Source organism: Lacerta agilis, chromosome Z (assembly GCF_009819535.1).
Source record: "Lacerta agilis isolate rLacAgi1 chromosome Z, rLacAgi1.pri, whole genome shotgun sequence".
Classification (NCBI taxonomy): Eukaryota; Metazoa; Chordata; class Lepidosauria; order Squamata; family Lacertidae; genus Lacerta; species Lacerta agilis.
In genome coordinates this window covers 6,244,102-6,261,728 of record NC_046331.1, presented here as the reverse complement: position 1 = coordinate 6,261,728, position 17,627 = coordinate 6,244,102, and the positions used below count along the sequence as shown (strand labels likewise).

The 17,627-nt window shown below is 44.6% G+C and overlaps 1 protein-coding gene across 1 annotated transcript in view; it reads left to right on the top strand.

The window, feature by feature from the left end:
• Positions 1-17,627, top strand: part of PAPPA (pappalysin 1) — a 249,448-nt gene that overhangs the window by 144,269 nt on the left and 87,552 nt on the right. The window contains 2 exon segments of the mRNA XM_033137308.1: positions 16,815-16,848; positions 16,851-16,912. Coding sequence (XP_032993199.1) covers positions 16,815-16,848; positions 16,851-16,912 — 96 coding nt within the window.

The window sequence follows — 17,627 nt, the reverse complement described above, 5'->3', positions numbered from 1 at the left end:
AGGACATCTATGGTCCTCCAGATGCTGCTGGATTGCAATGCCCCATCATCCCTGCTGGTTCAAGGCTGATGGAGTCTAACAACACCTGGAGGGCTACACAGGTTCTCTACCCCTGCCCTAGAATACTCAGAACACATCATCTTCCACTCTTGAGTCTTCAGTGCTCTGAGCACCCCTGACAGGTACTGCTTTTGCTTTTTAAATACAGTAATTGACCGAGTGAAACAGCTCTGTATTGTGTACACTGACTGGCAGCAGCTCTCCAGGATTTCAGGTAGGGTTCTCTCCTTGCCCTACTTAGAGATGTCAGGGATTGAACTGAGAACCTTCCTCATTCAAAGCAAGTGCTCTGCCTTCTGAGCAACAGCCCTTCCCCAAAACAACATAGGAAGTTGCTTTATGCCCAGTCAGCCCATTGATCTATCTAAATCAATATTGTTTACAATGGTTTGCAGGGGTGCCCCAGAGTTGGAGACATTCCCAGTCCTATCTGGAGATGATGGGTTTTGAACCTGGGACATACTTTGTGCAGAACAGATGCTGTACCACTGAGCTCTGGCTGTTGACTGTGGGGTTGGGTTGCAGGAAAACTGTACTTGGATGCAGATGAAGCTGGCTCATGTGCCAAAGGAAGTAGACTTGCCGCTGTTTTAGGGAGAGCCTTTGAGCTGGATGGTCTAGCCTCTTGAGCTGGAGTGTATTTATGTGGTGGAGGTTTCGTTACTCAGCACTTTTACAATGACAGCTGTGGAAAGGAGTATGGTTTTTTTTCTGATTTGCACACCACTACAAGGCCCTGTGCCTGGTATTCACAGAGAGGGGAGGGGAGGAAAACCCACATCAAACCACAACAAATGCTTAATTCTAAAGTCTCATGCATCGAAATGTAGTTTGACAATTAGATAGGAGAAGGGATCTCAACAAGAAGCAGAATATCTTGCTCTCCCAAGCTGGCACACCATCACAGACAGAAACATCCAGCTTCTTTCTTTCTTTCTTTCTTTCTTTCTTTCTTTCTTTCTTTCTTTCTTTCTTTCATCTTTATCTGTCTGTCTCATACAATACAATATAACGCCATGCATGTTTACTCACAAATAAGTCTCCCTATATCCTAAAAGAGCAAAGGAACTACTTTCCAAAAACAAATGAATTATTTATGTCCCCACCATTTGAAACAATTGTTTTAGTCATATTGCAAATTCATGTTGATTCCAACTCAAGAGGAACTGGTTCTTCCTATTTGCAGCAGAAGCCTGTTTTAAGAATGCTGATTGGCTTGCCCTTGTGGCAGTCACGGTCACCTTCCCTATGGCCTGCACTTCCCAGCTGGCTGTGCAGTGCTGATTGGCTAGCCCTTGGGGAAATTGCAAAGCCACACTTCCTCCCCGCTTCCCAACCAACCGAGCAGAGTGCTGGATGGCTGGCATTTACCTTTGTGGCGATCGAGGAGCTTCCCTCCACCTCAATGTTTTAATTTTAAAAAGGAGCTGTTTTAAAAGAAAAGCACCAAGTAACCATGCCAGGTACCTGCTTTGTTTTTTTTGAAGATAAACCTGGCCAGAGCATGAAGGAGAAGCAAAAATCTGCATTGAATTTGGATTCAGAGACATATGTTTGTAGAGAACTGAATGAAGCAGAAGGCAGAGTTCACTCTTTGATAATGTCATTCATTGGCTCCTGGAGGGCTGCACATCTGTGAGCATTCTTACATCGGTGGCTGGTGCCCATTGGGACTGTTAGGACAGGCAGTAGGGAGCCCAACGGTAGGTGGAGCCAGAGCCAATGGCAGTCAGAGCTAACTCATGCTAGCTTTCCCCCCATCCTCCTTCCCCTGCAGAGTTCTGAAGGGCAACACTTAAGACTGAGGGTGAAGAAGCTGCCAGGCAATGCCAGCCCCTGGACTGCTTGCAAGTAAGAAGGCAGATAGGCAGGAGCTGGTTGAGGACAGATTAAGGTTGGTGGGACAGGGCATCCATATATTGTTAAAGTAGTACTCTAAGAACACAAGAGGAGCCTGCTTGATCAGGCCAATGGCCCGTCTAGTCCAGCATCCAGTCCTCAGAGTGGCCAATCAGATGCCTCAGTGGAAAACCCACAAGAAGGATTTGAGCACAAGAGTACTCTCACCTCCTGTGGTTTCCAGCAATTGGCATCAACTTTGGTGGCCACCAATCCCTCCTGTGGGAGTGAGTTTCATAGTTTAACTATGCACTGAATGAAGGCGTACTTTCTATATCTGTCTCGAACCTTCTAACACTCAGCTCCGCGCTTTTCCAACTCATCACACTGTCCATAAGAGCAGAGAAGGAGGGGAAGTTTGTATCCTCCCATGCACTTATCATCTAATCCACCTCACAAGAGAATGTCAAACTCGCTCTCTAGTTTATGCAGTGCATTTTATTTGGGTATTAACCATACTGGACGTATTAAAGATGGTTGTTGGTTTCCTCAGGCATTACTCACCGGGTATGAGAAAGTTCTGTTCTTTCGACACACAGCTCTGTTTGAAGTGAAAAATTGTTCTCTTGACCTTTCTTGAATGAGAAAGTGTGGTCAGCGCTGGTATTTGCTGCTTGTGCAGCTGTTTACAACAGCCAACGCCTCTTGCCCAGGAATCTCCAGTGAAAATATTGGGGGAGGGGATCTTCAAGGAGACCCAGAAGGCACAGGAAGGTCAGCAATAAGTTTTGGAGGGAGGATGGGGTAGACAGACCGGTGGATGTGGGGCTTGACTTCAGCATTGCCAAAACTGGCAACCATCAGAGTATAGGAAATCCGTCACAACCATGGTCCTAGGACAGGGAGGTGGAAAATTGGGGTTTTCTCTCCATCTAATGTTGCCTGCTAACAGAGCATTTCATTATGGACCTGGCTCAGTTGAGAGTGGTTGAATCCAGCTTCCATAAATGAGATACTGCTGCTTTCCTGGCAGGACTTTTGCAACCATCATTAATCCACTCAGTCAATATCCTGCCTGCGCTTCCACTCTTGGTCAAACACCCCTTTCCCAGCATGCAGATGTTGGTGGAGGGTTCAGCTGTCAACTATGTTTTTCTCCTCTATGGGCATGGCAATTTTGCTACTGCCATAACCACCTGTTTGATAGTGCCCAGACGATATCGCCTGCATTTACAGTACCTGTGCCATTGTGAATTACTACATTGTTATTTTTTATTATTACATTTATATTCCAGGGAGCTCAAGGTAGCATGCACAGTTCCTCCCCAGTTCCATCCTCACAACAACCATTGGCCATGCTGGTTGGAGCTGAAGGGAGCTGAAGTACAGCAACATCTGGAGGTTCCCAACCCTTTGTTTATGAGTATTCCATGGCCATTGAACATGCCCAGTCCTCATCAGGCTGTTTCAAGGGTTCTCTCCTTTAGTTGCCCTTCCTCAGGTTGGTAAAGTCCAGAAACACCCAAAGGGCCACAGGTTCCCCATCTCTGATTTAAATCCACTCACTTCCATGAGAGGTGGAATTTGCCACTGTGATTTGCTTCTCTCGAACTCCTTTCTCTGTTATTCTCTGCTGCTGAGATCTAGCACATCATTTTGTTTTGTTGGAGCACAAGCATCCTGTCCTTGCCTCAATGGACCAAAGGGTTGGATGTTCCTTCTCCAGAGCTTCACCCTGTTTGCCAAGGAGCTGTGTGCAATTCAGCTGGCATCCGCCAGCTTGTGGATGTACATGGAAACTTGATCCTGCTCGCTTGTCCAAGTGGAATAAAGCCATTATTTACACTTCATTCACAAGAATGGTCCCCACTAGGGCAATCTCAAGCAGGAAAAGGGAACAGATGACACAACTTCTTTTGAGCACAACAGATTCGCCTTCCAAAGTACCAGGCTTAAATAAACAGTAGCCTTGTGACATCCAATGTTAAATATAGCAACTGATTGCAAAATGTCCTCATGTACTGGGTAAGTTTGTACTTTCTGTTTGACCTGCGTATCTTTGTCAAACCTTACGGTTCCCCAAGTACCATCTGGGCCTCTGCAGTGGATTTAGAAAACAGGAGCATACAATAAGCCCTTTTGGATCAAACCAAACTGTTAAAGGGATAGAGACACAGCAACCCTCTAGAAATTGTTGGATTGCCACTCCCATCACCCCTGACTTGTTCACCATGTTGGCTGAAGCTTATGGGACTTGGAGTCCAACAACAACTGGAAAGCCACAAATTCGCCATCATTGACTTGGGCAGTACAGCAGCAGTGAGGAACATGTAAGGAAGCAGTGGCTTCCTTGCCATCCTGTGTTAATTGCAACCAGCACTGTTTCCATTCTGTTCCTGTTAGCTTCTGAAACCTTGCTGTCCAATATTACATAAATTAATGTAATTGATTACGCAATTAATTTCCAGCAGAAGGGAAATGTCATGTGTAACACAGAAAATAAGGTAATTATTTGTGTGATATTCGTGGGCTAAAAAGAAAATCAATAGCAGCAAATATTTGTTTACATGATTTCTGTTTCTTGCCTCAGATGAACAAGCGAATTGTGGCAATTGCCACTCCTGTCCCTGATGGAATTCTCTTCCACCCCTAGTTCCACCTCCCATCATCCCCAGGCCATGCTGGCTGGGTCTGGTGGAAGTTGGAGAGCTTAATTACTATCCTTAATTGCTATGTCATGCATAGTACATTTGTCAGAGTCTGGTCCTGCATAGCTGAAAGGTTTGCTTGCCGTTGGACACAAATTCCCATCAGCCTCAGTCAGCATGGCTAATGGTCAAAGATGAGGGGAGTTCTAGTCCAGCAACATCTGGAGGGTCCCAGTTTTCCCATCCCTGAATAGTCCAATAACTTGTTTCCAGCAGTTGCTAATATGTTCTACCATGTTTAAGCCAAATCTGCATGTGCAGGGACAATAATTAAGATTCATATGAACTGAAATCTGCAGCAAACTGGTGCATTCTCCAATGCTGGGACTCATTATTAGAAAGCCAGAAATCAAGAGGAACCGAATGCAGGGCCCAGTGAACACACAGAATATAGTAAAGGCACAGGGCAAGTGACAATCTGCTCATAGATTGTACAGTGGCAGAGTTGACTCCTAAAAAAAAAGTAACTTTCCATGGGTCACTCTTTGTTTGGCAAGCTGCATATGATTTCACATTTGCTTGTGAGCTGCTGATGTCATCCTCAGGACCAGAGTCAAAGAGAACGTGTTGGCTCAGAGAATTGGCTCAGTAGCTGAACAGGATGACCTTGTTCATAATACTGCGCAGGAGGCAGGATGGTTTCCAAATCTTTGCACCAAATCAACTTCTTTAGGCTGTATCCTGGGACTAAGCCCTGTTGAATACACAGGGACCCACTGCTGAGTAATCATACATAGGATTACACTGGTGAAACTGAAGTCTACGTAGTTGCTCTTGGACAAAGGAGGAGTGGAACTCCATATAAAATTAGCCCATTGGTTCCTTTTGGCTGAGCCACAGCAGTCGCCTCCAGATGACCTGCTTATTGAGCATTCATCCTGATTTATTTACACAAACTTTGTAGGGAGGTCAGACAAGACTGGCTATTTATTGTGCTTTCATTGTGATTTGTTTGTGGGGAGGTCATCTGAGGTTCCATCAAGCAACTGTGATCCATTACATTCCCTTATCACTTTTCTTACTGCAAAAAGTCTGATATGGGGGAGGGGGAGGGGAGCAGACTAGTTGCACCAGAATGACAAATCAGCTTTCATTCTGTGAATTGAATTTGCTGGCATGTGATTGACTCCCACCTGAAAATAGCAACAGACTGGAAGCGCTCAGTATCTGTGTGGATCAATAATTGGGGTGTTTGTTTGTTTTCTTTCTAGCATTGCAGGTAAATGCTTCCCCCCAAAAGTTAGCAGTCACAATGAGACTTGTATTTATTCCCCATCCCTTTAAATTGCTTGAGCTAAGAGACTTGCTCACTCCCCATTTGGGATGGCTTGGCAAGGATTGTCTGTCAAGTTGGTTGACAGATTGAGCTGCACACTTGAAGGACATCCAGAATGTTCTCAGTTGAAGCCAGCTTAAAATTCACATGATCCAGTTAGGGATAGTTTAGGGACATGGTTCAGTTTCAATTTCAGTTTCTCTCAGTTTTTCAATCTCCCAGTATTAAATTCTCAATATTTGCACATCAGTTTGCTAATTCTTTTTTTTTTTTTGTCCTCACCAACATTTTAGCCTGAATTTATTCTAATGTACATTTCCCCCCAAAGCAATTTCCTATGAAACTGTGAATTAAGTAGGGTTGCCTTTGAATGGAAATTATATTTCTCCCCATCTTTATTTATCAGGTAGTCTTATTTACTATGGGCAGCCCCTATTTTCTACTCCCTGTCCTTGGTAAATCTCTGCTTCCAGTTTATCTTCAGCCGTTTGTTTATTTCAGGGACATACACCCATCTCACTTCAATAAATTCCAAGGGTAGCTTACAGTGATTTCAATTCACAATAAAAACTAATTACATTGCAGACATTAAAACACCACAGTGGAAAAGAACAACAGGAAAGCTGTTGGCAGGAACAGCGGTAACTTAAAAGCAGCACAAAGCTCCCCCCCAAAAAAATTATGCCTTTGGGAGATGCCTTGCTAAATAGTTGATGTGAGTTTCACAGAGATGTCCCGTCTCTAGTAGTTAACAGTGCTGTCCTATACATATAGGAACATAGTCAAAACAAAATAAAATGAAAAATTCCTTCCAGTAGCACCTTAGAGACCAACTTCTTGGTATGAGCTTTCGTGTGCATGCACACTTCTTCAGATACACTGAAACAGAAGTCACCAGACCCTTAAATATAGTGAGGGAGTGGGGAGGGGTATTACTCAGAAGGGTGGTGGGAATGGGTGATCAGCTGATAGGTGTGGAAAACCTGTTGATGACTGTTAACGACTGCAATTGGTTTTACAGGGAAAGGCAAGGGGTGAGATGGCTAAAGATAGCTTTGTCATGTATAATGAGATAAGAATCCAATGTCTTTGTTCAGACCAGGTTTCTCCATGGTTTTAAGCTTGGTGATTAGTTGCAATTCAGCAACTTCTCTTTCCAGTCTATTTCTGAAATTCCTTTCTATTAAGACAGCTACTTTGAGATCTTTTATAGAATGTCCTGGGAGATTGAAGTGTCCTCCTACTGGTTTCTCTGTCTTGTGATTCCTGATATCAGATTTATGTCCATTTATCCTTTGGTGTAGGGTTTGGGTTTGGCCTGTTTGTCCAATATAGAGAGCTGAAGGGCACTGTTGGCATTTGATTGCATACACAATGTTGGAAGATGAGCAATTAAATAGTCCTGAGGTGGTATGTTTGATATAGGAACATAGAATGCTGTTTTATACTGACTCAGACCATTGGTCCATCCAACCCAGTATTATCTACACTGACTGGCAGCAGCTCTCCAAGGTTTCAGGCAGAGAATATTTCTTAACCCTACCTAGAAATGCTGGGGATTGAACTTGGGACCTTCTGCATGCAAAGCAGGTGCTGTGCCACTGAGCCAAAGCTGTTCCCTTGAAATTCTTAGTTGGTGGGCAAGCATGCTTGGTATCACCAGAGCACATCCATGGGACTGCATTGTGCATGAACACATAAGGTCCCGCTGCACATGATGTTTGTCACATTAGATATTGGCAAGAAATGTGTTCACATTTCTTGGTTGGAGCACTGCATTGCATTTTCATAAAAATGAAACCACAGCTAATTCACAGTTATCAAACCAATAAACAAACAAAAATGTAGCCAGCCTTCAGTATTCACACTTCTCTGAATTTTGCAGTGCTCCAACCAAGAAATGTGAACAATAATGCGTATATTAATGGAAAGTGTGCATAGAAATGAAAAGAGATGACAGAGGAGATATGATAGCCACCTTCAAATATCTGAAGGGCTGTCACATGGAAGGTAGGGCAAGCTTGTTTTGTGAGGGTAGGACCCGAACCAATCAATTCAAATGGAAAGGAGATTCCAACTAAACATGAGGAAGAACTTTCTGAGGGTAAGAGCTGTTTGACAGTGGAATGGACAACTTCAGAAGGTGGTAGACTCTCCTTCATTGGAGGCATTTAAGCAGAGGTTGGATGGTCATCTGCCACAAGTTCGTCAGCCGTTATTCCTGCATTGCATGGGGTTGGACTAGATGAAATTATCATGCAGAAATGCATTGTATCAGAGGTGCCAACTACAATAAAAAATTGTGGGGGCCCAGGTAATCGATCACACGACACAGTGCACCCACACCATTTGAATGGGAATACCCCTTAGCTTTGAGGGGACTCGGCTCCCTCAAATACTTTGTTGTGGGGGCTATAGCCCCTAGGAGTTGGCTCCTATGCATTGTATTAAGGACAACGCTTTGCAAAATTGGGTATCTTTGTCATAGCAGCAAACAAAAATGTGTTTGTTAAGAGAAATGTGCACTCAAAGTGCTGGTAATCTTCAGGATATTTATTTTATTTTATTTTTGGCTGCAGTAATGTGGAGACCGGAATAAATGATTGCAAAAAGAAAAGGAAAGAGAGAAAGAGAAACAAGAAATTAGAACTGACAGATCTGCCCATTCCTAAGTCTTCCACAGGGGCGAGGAAGACAAGCAGCAACACTCAGCACTGGAATGCCTCCCTCTCACAGAACTTGAAGGGGGGGAGGCATTCCTCCAGTGGCAGAAGTGGTGGGGTGGGCAGGGTGCTGCCTTGGGCACCTCTGCAGCCTTAGGTAGCTGCTTCACCTCAACTCATGCGCAGGCTAGGTGTGCTTGCAGAACACACATGTTGCAGGCTAGAATGGAAGCTTGCCTGCTTATTTATTTGTGCATCTATTTCCTGCAAGATGTACATCAGCTGTATGGTCTACTGTTAACATTTTGAGACGTGTACATATTGTCACACACCCCCAGCCCCACCCCAGGCATGAAGTCACATTTGCATTGGAATTGGCCCCACGCAAGTCGGGGGCAATGGGGAGGGGGCAATGGGAGAAAGAGCATGAGTTGTGCACGACTGCTATATCACTTTCCCTCTTCACCCGCACCCCACCCGGACACATTCCTGGGGCCTGTGGGGGCGATAGAAAGAAAACTCAGAGAGTAGGAGCTACTTTTTGTGGAGGGTGTGTGGGGGGGGGGAGTGGAGAGAGTTGACATGTTGCCTTATCATTAGCAAATGCTGGGCTAAGTGAGTCAAAGGGAAACCTCATGGCATCCCCCTGGGGTTGGAAACATAATCTGTGCCTCTCTCTGCCCTCGTTCACTCTGTCTCCTGCTTTCCACACACACACACACACACACACACGCCCGCCCGCCCGCCCGCCTCGCACACATACATACAGTGTGTGGGTGGAAGGAGGACAGGGCTGGATTTAGAACCCACTGAAAAGGCAGAGACAATGTTAGATGCCTCTAATTGAAAGCAGCTTTGGAGGGAAGAAGTTTGATACAAGATGCCAGGAAAACAGACGCAGAGGCTTCCAGTTGAGAGGAGTAGAAGGCAAATTTGTCATCCAGCATCACATGGACAAGTAGGGAGAAAGAACCCTGTGAGGCTTAGTTGCCCAGGAGTCCAAAGGGCCACACATGGTAACCTTCCCGAGTAATTGAGACCCTTCTCCCAATTTGGCACTCCTAAGTGTTGCAGCATTAAAACTGCTAGTGCATTTTTGCAGTGCTAATCAGGGTCTGGTATGGTTTCAAATTGGATGGGGTACTGTGCGTTGAGATTCCTTCACTGCAGAAGGTTGGACTAAAGGACCATGGGTGCCCCCTCCAATTCTATGATCTACAAGGGCTGTAGCTCAGTGGCAGAACATCCACCTTGCATGTAGAAGGTCCCAGGTTCAATCCCTGTCATCTCCAGGTAGAGCTGTCTGAAACCCTGGAGAGTGGCCGCCATATGGTGTAGGCAATACCTAGCAGAGGGTAAGAGAGAATGCATCCTTGGCACAGTGTTAGGTTCTGCCCACTGCCTCATATGTGGTCAGCTGTATTTGTTGTTGTTGTTGTTGTTGTTCAGTCGTTTAGTCGTGTCCGACTCTTCGTGACCCCATGGACCAGAGCACGCCAGGCACGCCTATCCTTCACTGCCTCTCGCAGTTTGGCTGTATTTTTACCCTTAGATAAACAAGTGCTCACTTCTCTTGTAAGTGTAGGTAATGCTTCAGTAAAAATGTTCTGAGAACATCTAAGATAGGTAACAGTATTTATGGCATTCTTGCTGTTTGTTTGTTTGTCTGTTTGTTGTACCATTGATTGTTTAATTAGCCAAAGGCCTGGGAGAAGAGTGATGTTTTTGCCTGGTGCCTAAAGATATGTAACAATGGTGCCAGGTGAGCCTCCCTGCAGAGAGCATTTCATAAGTGGGGGGCCACCACAAAAAGGCCCATTCTAATAAACATGTTATATAAATATGAGGCTATCAATGGCCATAGCATTATTCCTGGCTATATTCTCCCTCCGCTGTCAGAGGCAGCATGGTTCTGAATACTGGTTGCTGGCAATTATAAGTGGGCAATTGTACTCATGTCCTGACCTAAGCATAACATGCAATCATTTCATGGAGAGAGAGAGAGAGAGAGACTCTTGCAGTAAACAGCTTTTTCAACTCTACATTCAGAGAATTTTTGACAACAGATAGGGATACTTGTCTCTTCAAGGTTGCTTTGCATGCTTCAGGGCTGATTAAATACCCTGGTGACCCTGTACCAAGTTAACAAGAAACATCCCCATGGTTCCAAGCAACTATTTTAATATATGTTATTATCTTAATGACTTATAGGCTGGTTCCTGGACCACAACTGGGGTTTTCCACCATCAAAGATGAGGAGGGTGGAAATCAGCAAGATGGCATCCCATTTATAGGTTGTGGCCAATGTTAGTCCTACTCAGAGTAGACCCATTTTAGTTAATGGACAAGTCTAATTTAGACCTTTAGATGTCGGTGAGCACCCTCTGAGTAGAACTAGGTTAGATGCGACCAACTTTGGAAGCTGAGCTCAGCAGATTCCTCACCCATCCCTACCCGGGAAGGTTTGCGTTTCCAGTATTTCAGTGTCCCTGGTTTTTCAGTATTTTGATCAGTGCTAGGGCAATTGGGAGGTGATATTTTAATTTTGAGCACCTTCACATGACCCAAACAACATCAAAACCATGGTTGTTGGTGGTAGATGAGCCTTTTCTGTGGCTGCTCTCGTCTTGTGGAATTCTCTCAAAGAAAAGGAGGAGGAGGAGGAGGAGGAGGAGGAGGAGGAGGAGGAAGAGGAGTTTGGATTTGATATCCCGCTTTATCACTACCTGAAGGAGTCTCAAAGTGGCTAACAATCTCCTTTCCCTTCCTCCCCCACAACAAACACTCTGTGAGGTGAGTGGGGCTGAGAGACTTCAGAGAAGTGTGACTAGCCAAGGTCACTCAGCAGCTGCATGTGGAGGAGTGGGGAATCGAACCTGCTTCACCAGATTACGAGTCCCGCTCCTAACCACTACACCACACTGGCTTGGCTCCCTCTTGGGTGGATTTTTTTTTCTTAAAAAGGATTGGGCAGATTCTTGGAGGACACGGGTATCAATGGCTACGAGCCGTGATGGCTATCATCTTTATTCACTGTTAGACAGTATATACACGCGTGCACGGCACATTTTGTTAGGGTGTGCACCCTGTGAATTTCTTTTTTAAGGCAAACGATAATTGAATATATACTCATACTCAATCATAAAGGGGATTGTTTTTATTCATCCAACAAACTAAAGAAACTAAAAACTTAACTTAAAAAAAACAACAACCAGCTAAACTTTTCTTTAAAAATACAAACATTAAAATGGGATACAAAATACCAAAATTTTGCTTTACTGATAACCAGGCACAGACGGATACAGTCAGTTTTTGTTATCTTTATATTAACTAGATAATGAGCTAACTCAAACTAGCCAAGACAGTTTAAGGTTTCTTCATCTTCCTGTCCTAGAGAATGACTTCCTCCTTCTCACTTACTGCTACCACTGCAGCCCATTACCCTCCGCCCCTGCGGCTTCCAAAGACAGATGCAGGCAGAAGCTGCATATCTGTTCCAGACCCACACCAGCCATTGTTTTTTTCTGCCTGCATCTCTCTCTGCTTCCTTCCTGCATTACAACTTTGCCTCTCCCCTACCACTGGTTCCCCACAGGTTGTGGCAGCTGAGGGAGCAGGATTACTACTTCATATTCTTTCCTCATTGCCACAATCCCTCCTCTTTTTTTAACATTAAGCTGTGCAGATGTCTATGCTTCTGAAAAATCAGTTCCAGGGAATTTCAGATGAGCAGAGTGCTGTTGTGCTCAGGGTTTGCTTGTAGGTTCCCCAGAGGCACCTGACTGGCACTGCGAGAACAGGATGGGCTAGATGGGCCATTGGCCTCCCCCAGCAGAGCGCTCCTTATGAGTATTCAGTTGAAATGGAGATATCGGTTTGGGGCAATACCTATGTTTGACTTAACATGAAGTTGGTTGCTCCTTGTTGGTTTTCCTTGCATTACAGTTGCTTTGAGGGTGGATCTGGAGAATAAACCTATTATTGGCTTCTAGCCACATTGGCCTGGCAAATAGAAGGGGAAGAAATGGAGGCAGTGAGAGATTTTACTTTCTTGGGCTCCATGATCACTGCAGATGGTGACAGCAGTCACAAAATTAAAAGATGCCTGCTTAAAGAAGGCTGATCGCCGAAGAATTGATGCTTTTGAATTATGGTGCTGGAGGAGACTCTTGAGAGTCCCATGGACTGAAAAAAGATCAAACTTATCCATCCTTAAAGAAATCAGCCCTGAGTGCTCACTGGAAGGACAGATCCTGAAGTTGAGGCTCCAGTACTTTGGCCACCTCATGAGAAGGAAGACTCCCTGGAAATACCCTGATGTTGGGAAAGATGGAGGGCACAAGGAGAAGGGGACGACAGAGGATGAGATGGTTGGACAGTGTTCTCGAAGCAACTTGTATGTGTTTGGCCAAACTGCGGGAGGCAGTGGAGGATAGGTGTGCCTGGCGTGCTCTGGTCCATGGGGTCACGAAGAGCGGACACAACCGAACGACTGAACAACAACAAGCCACATTGGCTATGTTCTTCCTCCACTGCCAGAGTTGCTTTGGAACACAAGTAGGGTAAGTGCTGTTGCACTCAGGTTCTGCAGGTGGGCTTCCCACAGGTACCTGGTGCTCACTTTGAGAACAGGACACTAGACTAGATGTGCTGTTGGCCTGATCTAGCTGGGCTTTTCTTGTGTTCTTTTGACCTCCACTTTCCACAAGATGGATGGACATTAGTGGTGGACATAAGGGTGGACATTAGTGTGTCCAACCCACTCTTGCTTCTTGTGTTTTGGTTTTACACACAGCAGAACACCTGAATAGAACTGAAGTTACGAAGAAATCAATATTCCATGCTAAATAAGTCAGATGGTTCTAAATACCTCACATTGGCAATTAATAACAATGGCTTGCCTAATCACTGCCGGAAATGTCTAAACCAGACATATATGAAATGTGGCTATCTCAGGTTTGGGACTTGTCATTAATGGAAAGATTGTCTGAAAGTTACAAGGGCAGACAATGACCAAACAAAAAGGCAATTTTCAGAAGAAATGGTGTGACCTTATTAAATAGTAACAAATCATAGAAACAAAGGAAGCTGCCTTCTACTGAGTCAGAGCAATGATACACCAACAAAGACAGGCAACAGTTCTTTAAGGTTTCAGATAGAAGTCTCCTCTGGTCTTAACTGGAGATGTTGGGAATTGAATTTGGGATCCTCTGCATGCAAGGCAGATGCTATGACACTGACTTGTAGCTTCCCATGGTACAGCCTTCCATATCCAGAAACAGAACTTAAAAGGGCCCTACCAACCAAATTCCCCCCTCTGTGTTTAGGATTTCTGCTTCTGGGTTGCAGACAGAACCCAGGAAAAATGCTGAGGTGGTTATTTTTTGTGGGGGGGGGAGTAGTAGCAGCAGCAAAAATAAAAAACATAGATATTTTAAATTATCAGAGCTTTCCTGAACCTCAAACAATGGTTTGTTTTGGGTTTGGCTCAAGTTTTTAGTGGAGGTTTGGGTCAGCTTTTAATATCGTTTCTCACTCATCCATTAAGCGACACATGAACTATGCCAAACCCCAGCTCTCCCATTCCTCTCTGTGTTCTTGGGGGCCAAGTGGGTTTCAGAGAGAGAGAGGAGAGGAGGAGGAGAGGAGAGGAGAGGAGAGGAGAAGCGAAGAGAAGAGAAGAGAGAAGAGAAGAGAAGAGAAGAGAAGTTATGCCACAATGTCCATAGAATTCCAGAAAGGCTGTCCATTTGTGTCAGCCATATAAACTGCAGATGTGGGTAAGATAAATCCCCTAACTGGATAGGTATTAAGAAAGAAAGAAAGAAAGAAAGAAAAAGAAAGAAAGAAAGAAAGAAAAAAAAGAAACCATCCATTCTCCCCAAAGAGAGGCAGCCTGCTGAAAATGCAAGAAAGAATTGCAAAATGATACATGTCGAATTGCTGGAATGAATTTCAAATGCCAAAGATAGTTTATGTAAAGTCTTGCACTGTTGTAAAATGTAACCCTATCCACTGGCAAGCCTTGTTGAGGTTCGGTTCCAGTCAAGGTTTTCTTTTCCTTCCTCCCGCTGCCTCCTTATTTTTAAACAAAACTGAAAAACTTCTTCCAGCCCATTAAAGTTGATTTATGTTTTGCCCGTAGATTCCTTTGCTCTCAGCCTTTGGGGATTCAAATTAGAGAAATCATTACCTCACTTTTGGCCAATCCAGCATCTCTGTTTCCAAATATGCGGAGCGCTACTTTGCATTGCTTTGACTTTTCCCCTTCCTGGACATAAGGGAACTATTCTTACTCGAGCCACTGTGGAACTCATTTGCCATCAACATCACCCCGGTCTTGAAAATATCCCCACGGAAGCTTCTCTGCTTACCATGTTTTCTTTAATACAAAAGTGTGAGAATACAGGAGGAAGGCTAGAAGCTGCAAAGCTAGAACATCTGGGAGAAGCCTGAAGGGGAGCTGAGGGCAATGCTTTGGGACAAGGGTGTGGAAGCCACGGACCTCCAGATGTTGCTGGACTGTAACTCCCACCATCATTGACGGTTAGCCAAGCTGGCTCCTGGGACTGCTGGGAGTTGAAGTCCAACAACTAGAGGGACAGAGGAGGAAAACCGGTCTCCCTACATGCTTGCTGGGCTCCATCATCCCTGACTACTGGTCATGCTGGCTTTTGGTCAATGTTGGTGCCTGGCCTGTGGACATGGGCAGGAACACCAGAGGAGGCTTACATTGTCTCTTCTGAGACGTCCTTCATTTCACTACAAACTCACCCTATTTACCATGGCTAGTCCATGTTTGTTTGTTTGTTTGTTTTGTTTATCCCCTGTTGCCTGGTAAATAAACTGTTAACAGACTGCCTTTGTTGATGGTAGACTCACCTTGGTTAGAGGTTTTTGAGGAGAGACTGAATGGGCCATCTATCAGGAATGTCGTAGCAGCAGATTTCCTTCATCTGCTGGGTGCTGGACTAGATAAACACCTTCCACTCTGTGATTCTGTTTGTTTATGACATGTATATCATGCTTTTCCTCCAAGCATCTTGTCAGGGAACTGTCCCCAGCGCAGCGCAAGGTGGTGGAAGGGCTCTCAGGATGCTACAGAGAGCCCTGGCCCCACCTGACCAGCAGCACCTCTCTGGCAGCGGAGGGAGCAGCAAGGCTTCCAGCGAGGAGGGCATGGGTCTAAGGGGATGGAGGGTCAAGGCTCTGAGGATGCCAGAGAGATTCTGCACTCCCCTAGCCCAAGGGGCGATGAAGGAGGCACGCAATTTCCGTCTCCCCAAAGGTGTCGAGGATGTGAAACGAAAGGATGGAAGGCAGGGTTTTCGTATACTGAAACTCTTTTGTTGGGGTCAGAACCAGAAGGGGCCATTCCCGGATTCGGATGACGCTTGATACAGACATGAACTTATTAGCTCTGCACTGTACATAATTTGCACAATAAAACTATTAAAGGAAAACTCAGAGTTTTGCCTGCTTATTTACTCATGAGCAACTAACCGAGGACCCTTACACATCTCAATGCAGTGTATATGATTTTCCATTCCTACTCTATTTATCCTCACCACAGCCTTTCAGGTAGGTTAGACTGAGAGAATAATGACTGGCCAAAGGTCCCTAGTGAGTTTCATGTCCAAATGGAGATTTGAACCTGGAGCTCACTAACTCACAGCCCGGCAATCTATCCACTACACCACACTGGCTCCATTTTTATTGTTTTGTGCTTGAGAGATGCTTTGTGCAATTGTTTTGCAAATCATTCCTCCATAATCTCCATAAACATCAGAAATAACTTTCTGAGAATAAGAGCCGTTCGACAGTGAACGTTCTCCCTCAGAAGGTGGTGACTCTCTTTCCTTGTAGGTTTTTAAGCAGAGGTTAGATGGTCATCTGTCATGGGTGCTTTAGTTGAGATTCCTGCATTGCAGGGGGTTGGATAGATGACCCTTGGGGCCCCTTCCAACTTTAAGATTCTGTGATAACCAGCTTTAGTTTAATTGTCTTATTCCCCCAACAAATATTAACCAAGAAATATTTAAAGAACTTATCTGTTTAAAGAAGACAATCTGATGGGCTCCAGATGCTTTGGGCTACAGCTCCCATTATGCCTGACCATTGGCTATTTTGACTGGGACTGATGGAGTTGTTGTCCCCAATGTCTGAAGGGCGCCCACTTGGCTACTCATGAATTTTATAGACTTTACCATGACTTTTTATAGAGCTCAGTTGGACTTCACGCTGATTCTCCTTCTTCTTTTCTCTTAGGTGTGCCGAACCAAAGCGAATGACTTCAGTGATGGATGTCTCAGTATGCTTGGTACCCATGCACTGCCAACAACACCCAGACTATTTTCTGGCTCAAGGTAAGATGATTGCGTGAGGTGGGGGGTGGAGAGAGAGAGAGAGAGAGAGAGAGAGAGAGAGAGAGAGAGAGAGAGAGACTATTCATTGAAGGTTTGTAAATTTTCCAAGTTACAAACAGATACAAAGTCCAAAAGGGGGGGGGGGGGCGGTTGATACATATTGATTCCTCATTTTTTCCATGCTTGTTCTATTTCTACATTTCTGCATCATTTCATTTTAAAAAAAGAAGCCTTCATGAAATTCACCTACGTATATTTGCAAATTTCTCCTAAAATAACATCGTTGTGAGCAATTTTGCCTGATGTGCTCATCTTTGCCACCAATTGTCACTGGTATAGTGCCTCTGTAAACCATAATGTATACTGCTTTATGGCACACAATGTAACTTTGTGGTTCAATTTACATCAAGTGGTATAAATACACCATAGGTGCTATTTCTCCAACAAATACATTTTATGCACTTTTTTTTCCTGTGGTACCGGTACTTTATTGGGCTGAGGAACTATATCCCAGAATCCTGGGAAGTGCAAATTTTGAAGGACAACTTGTCTGTCATTTCACATATTGTTTTAAAAATTGCATGTGGGTAGGGTTTACAGTAAAATCTGAACCAAAACTAATTTTTCTTCCATCCCGCACACTCATTACATACACATGTCTTTTCTTTCCCTGTGCCCTTTCTTCCTCCCAGAAACAGTTTCTCTATGGGTGGAA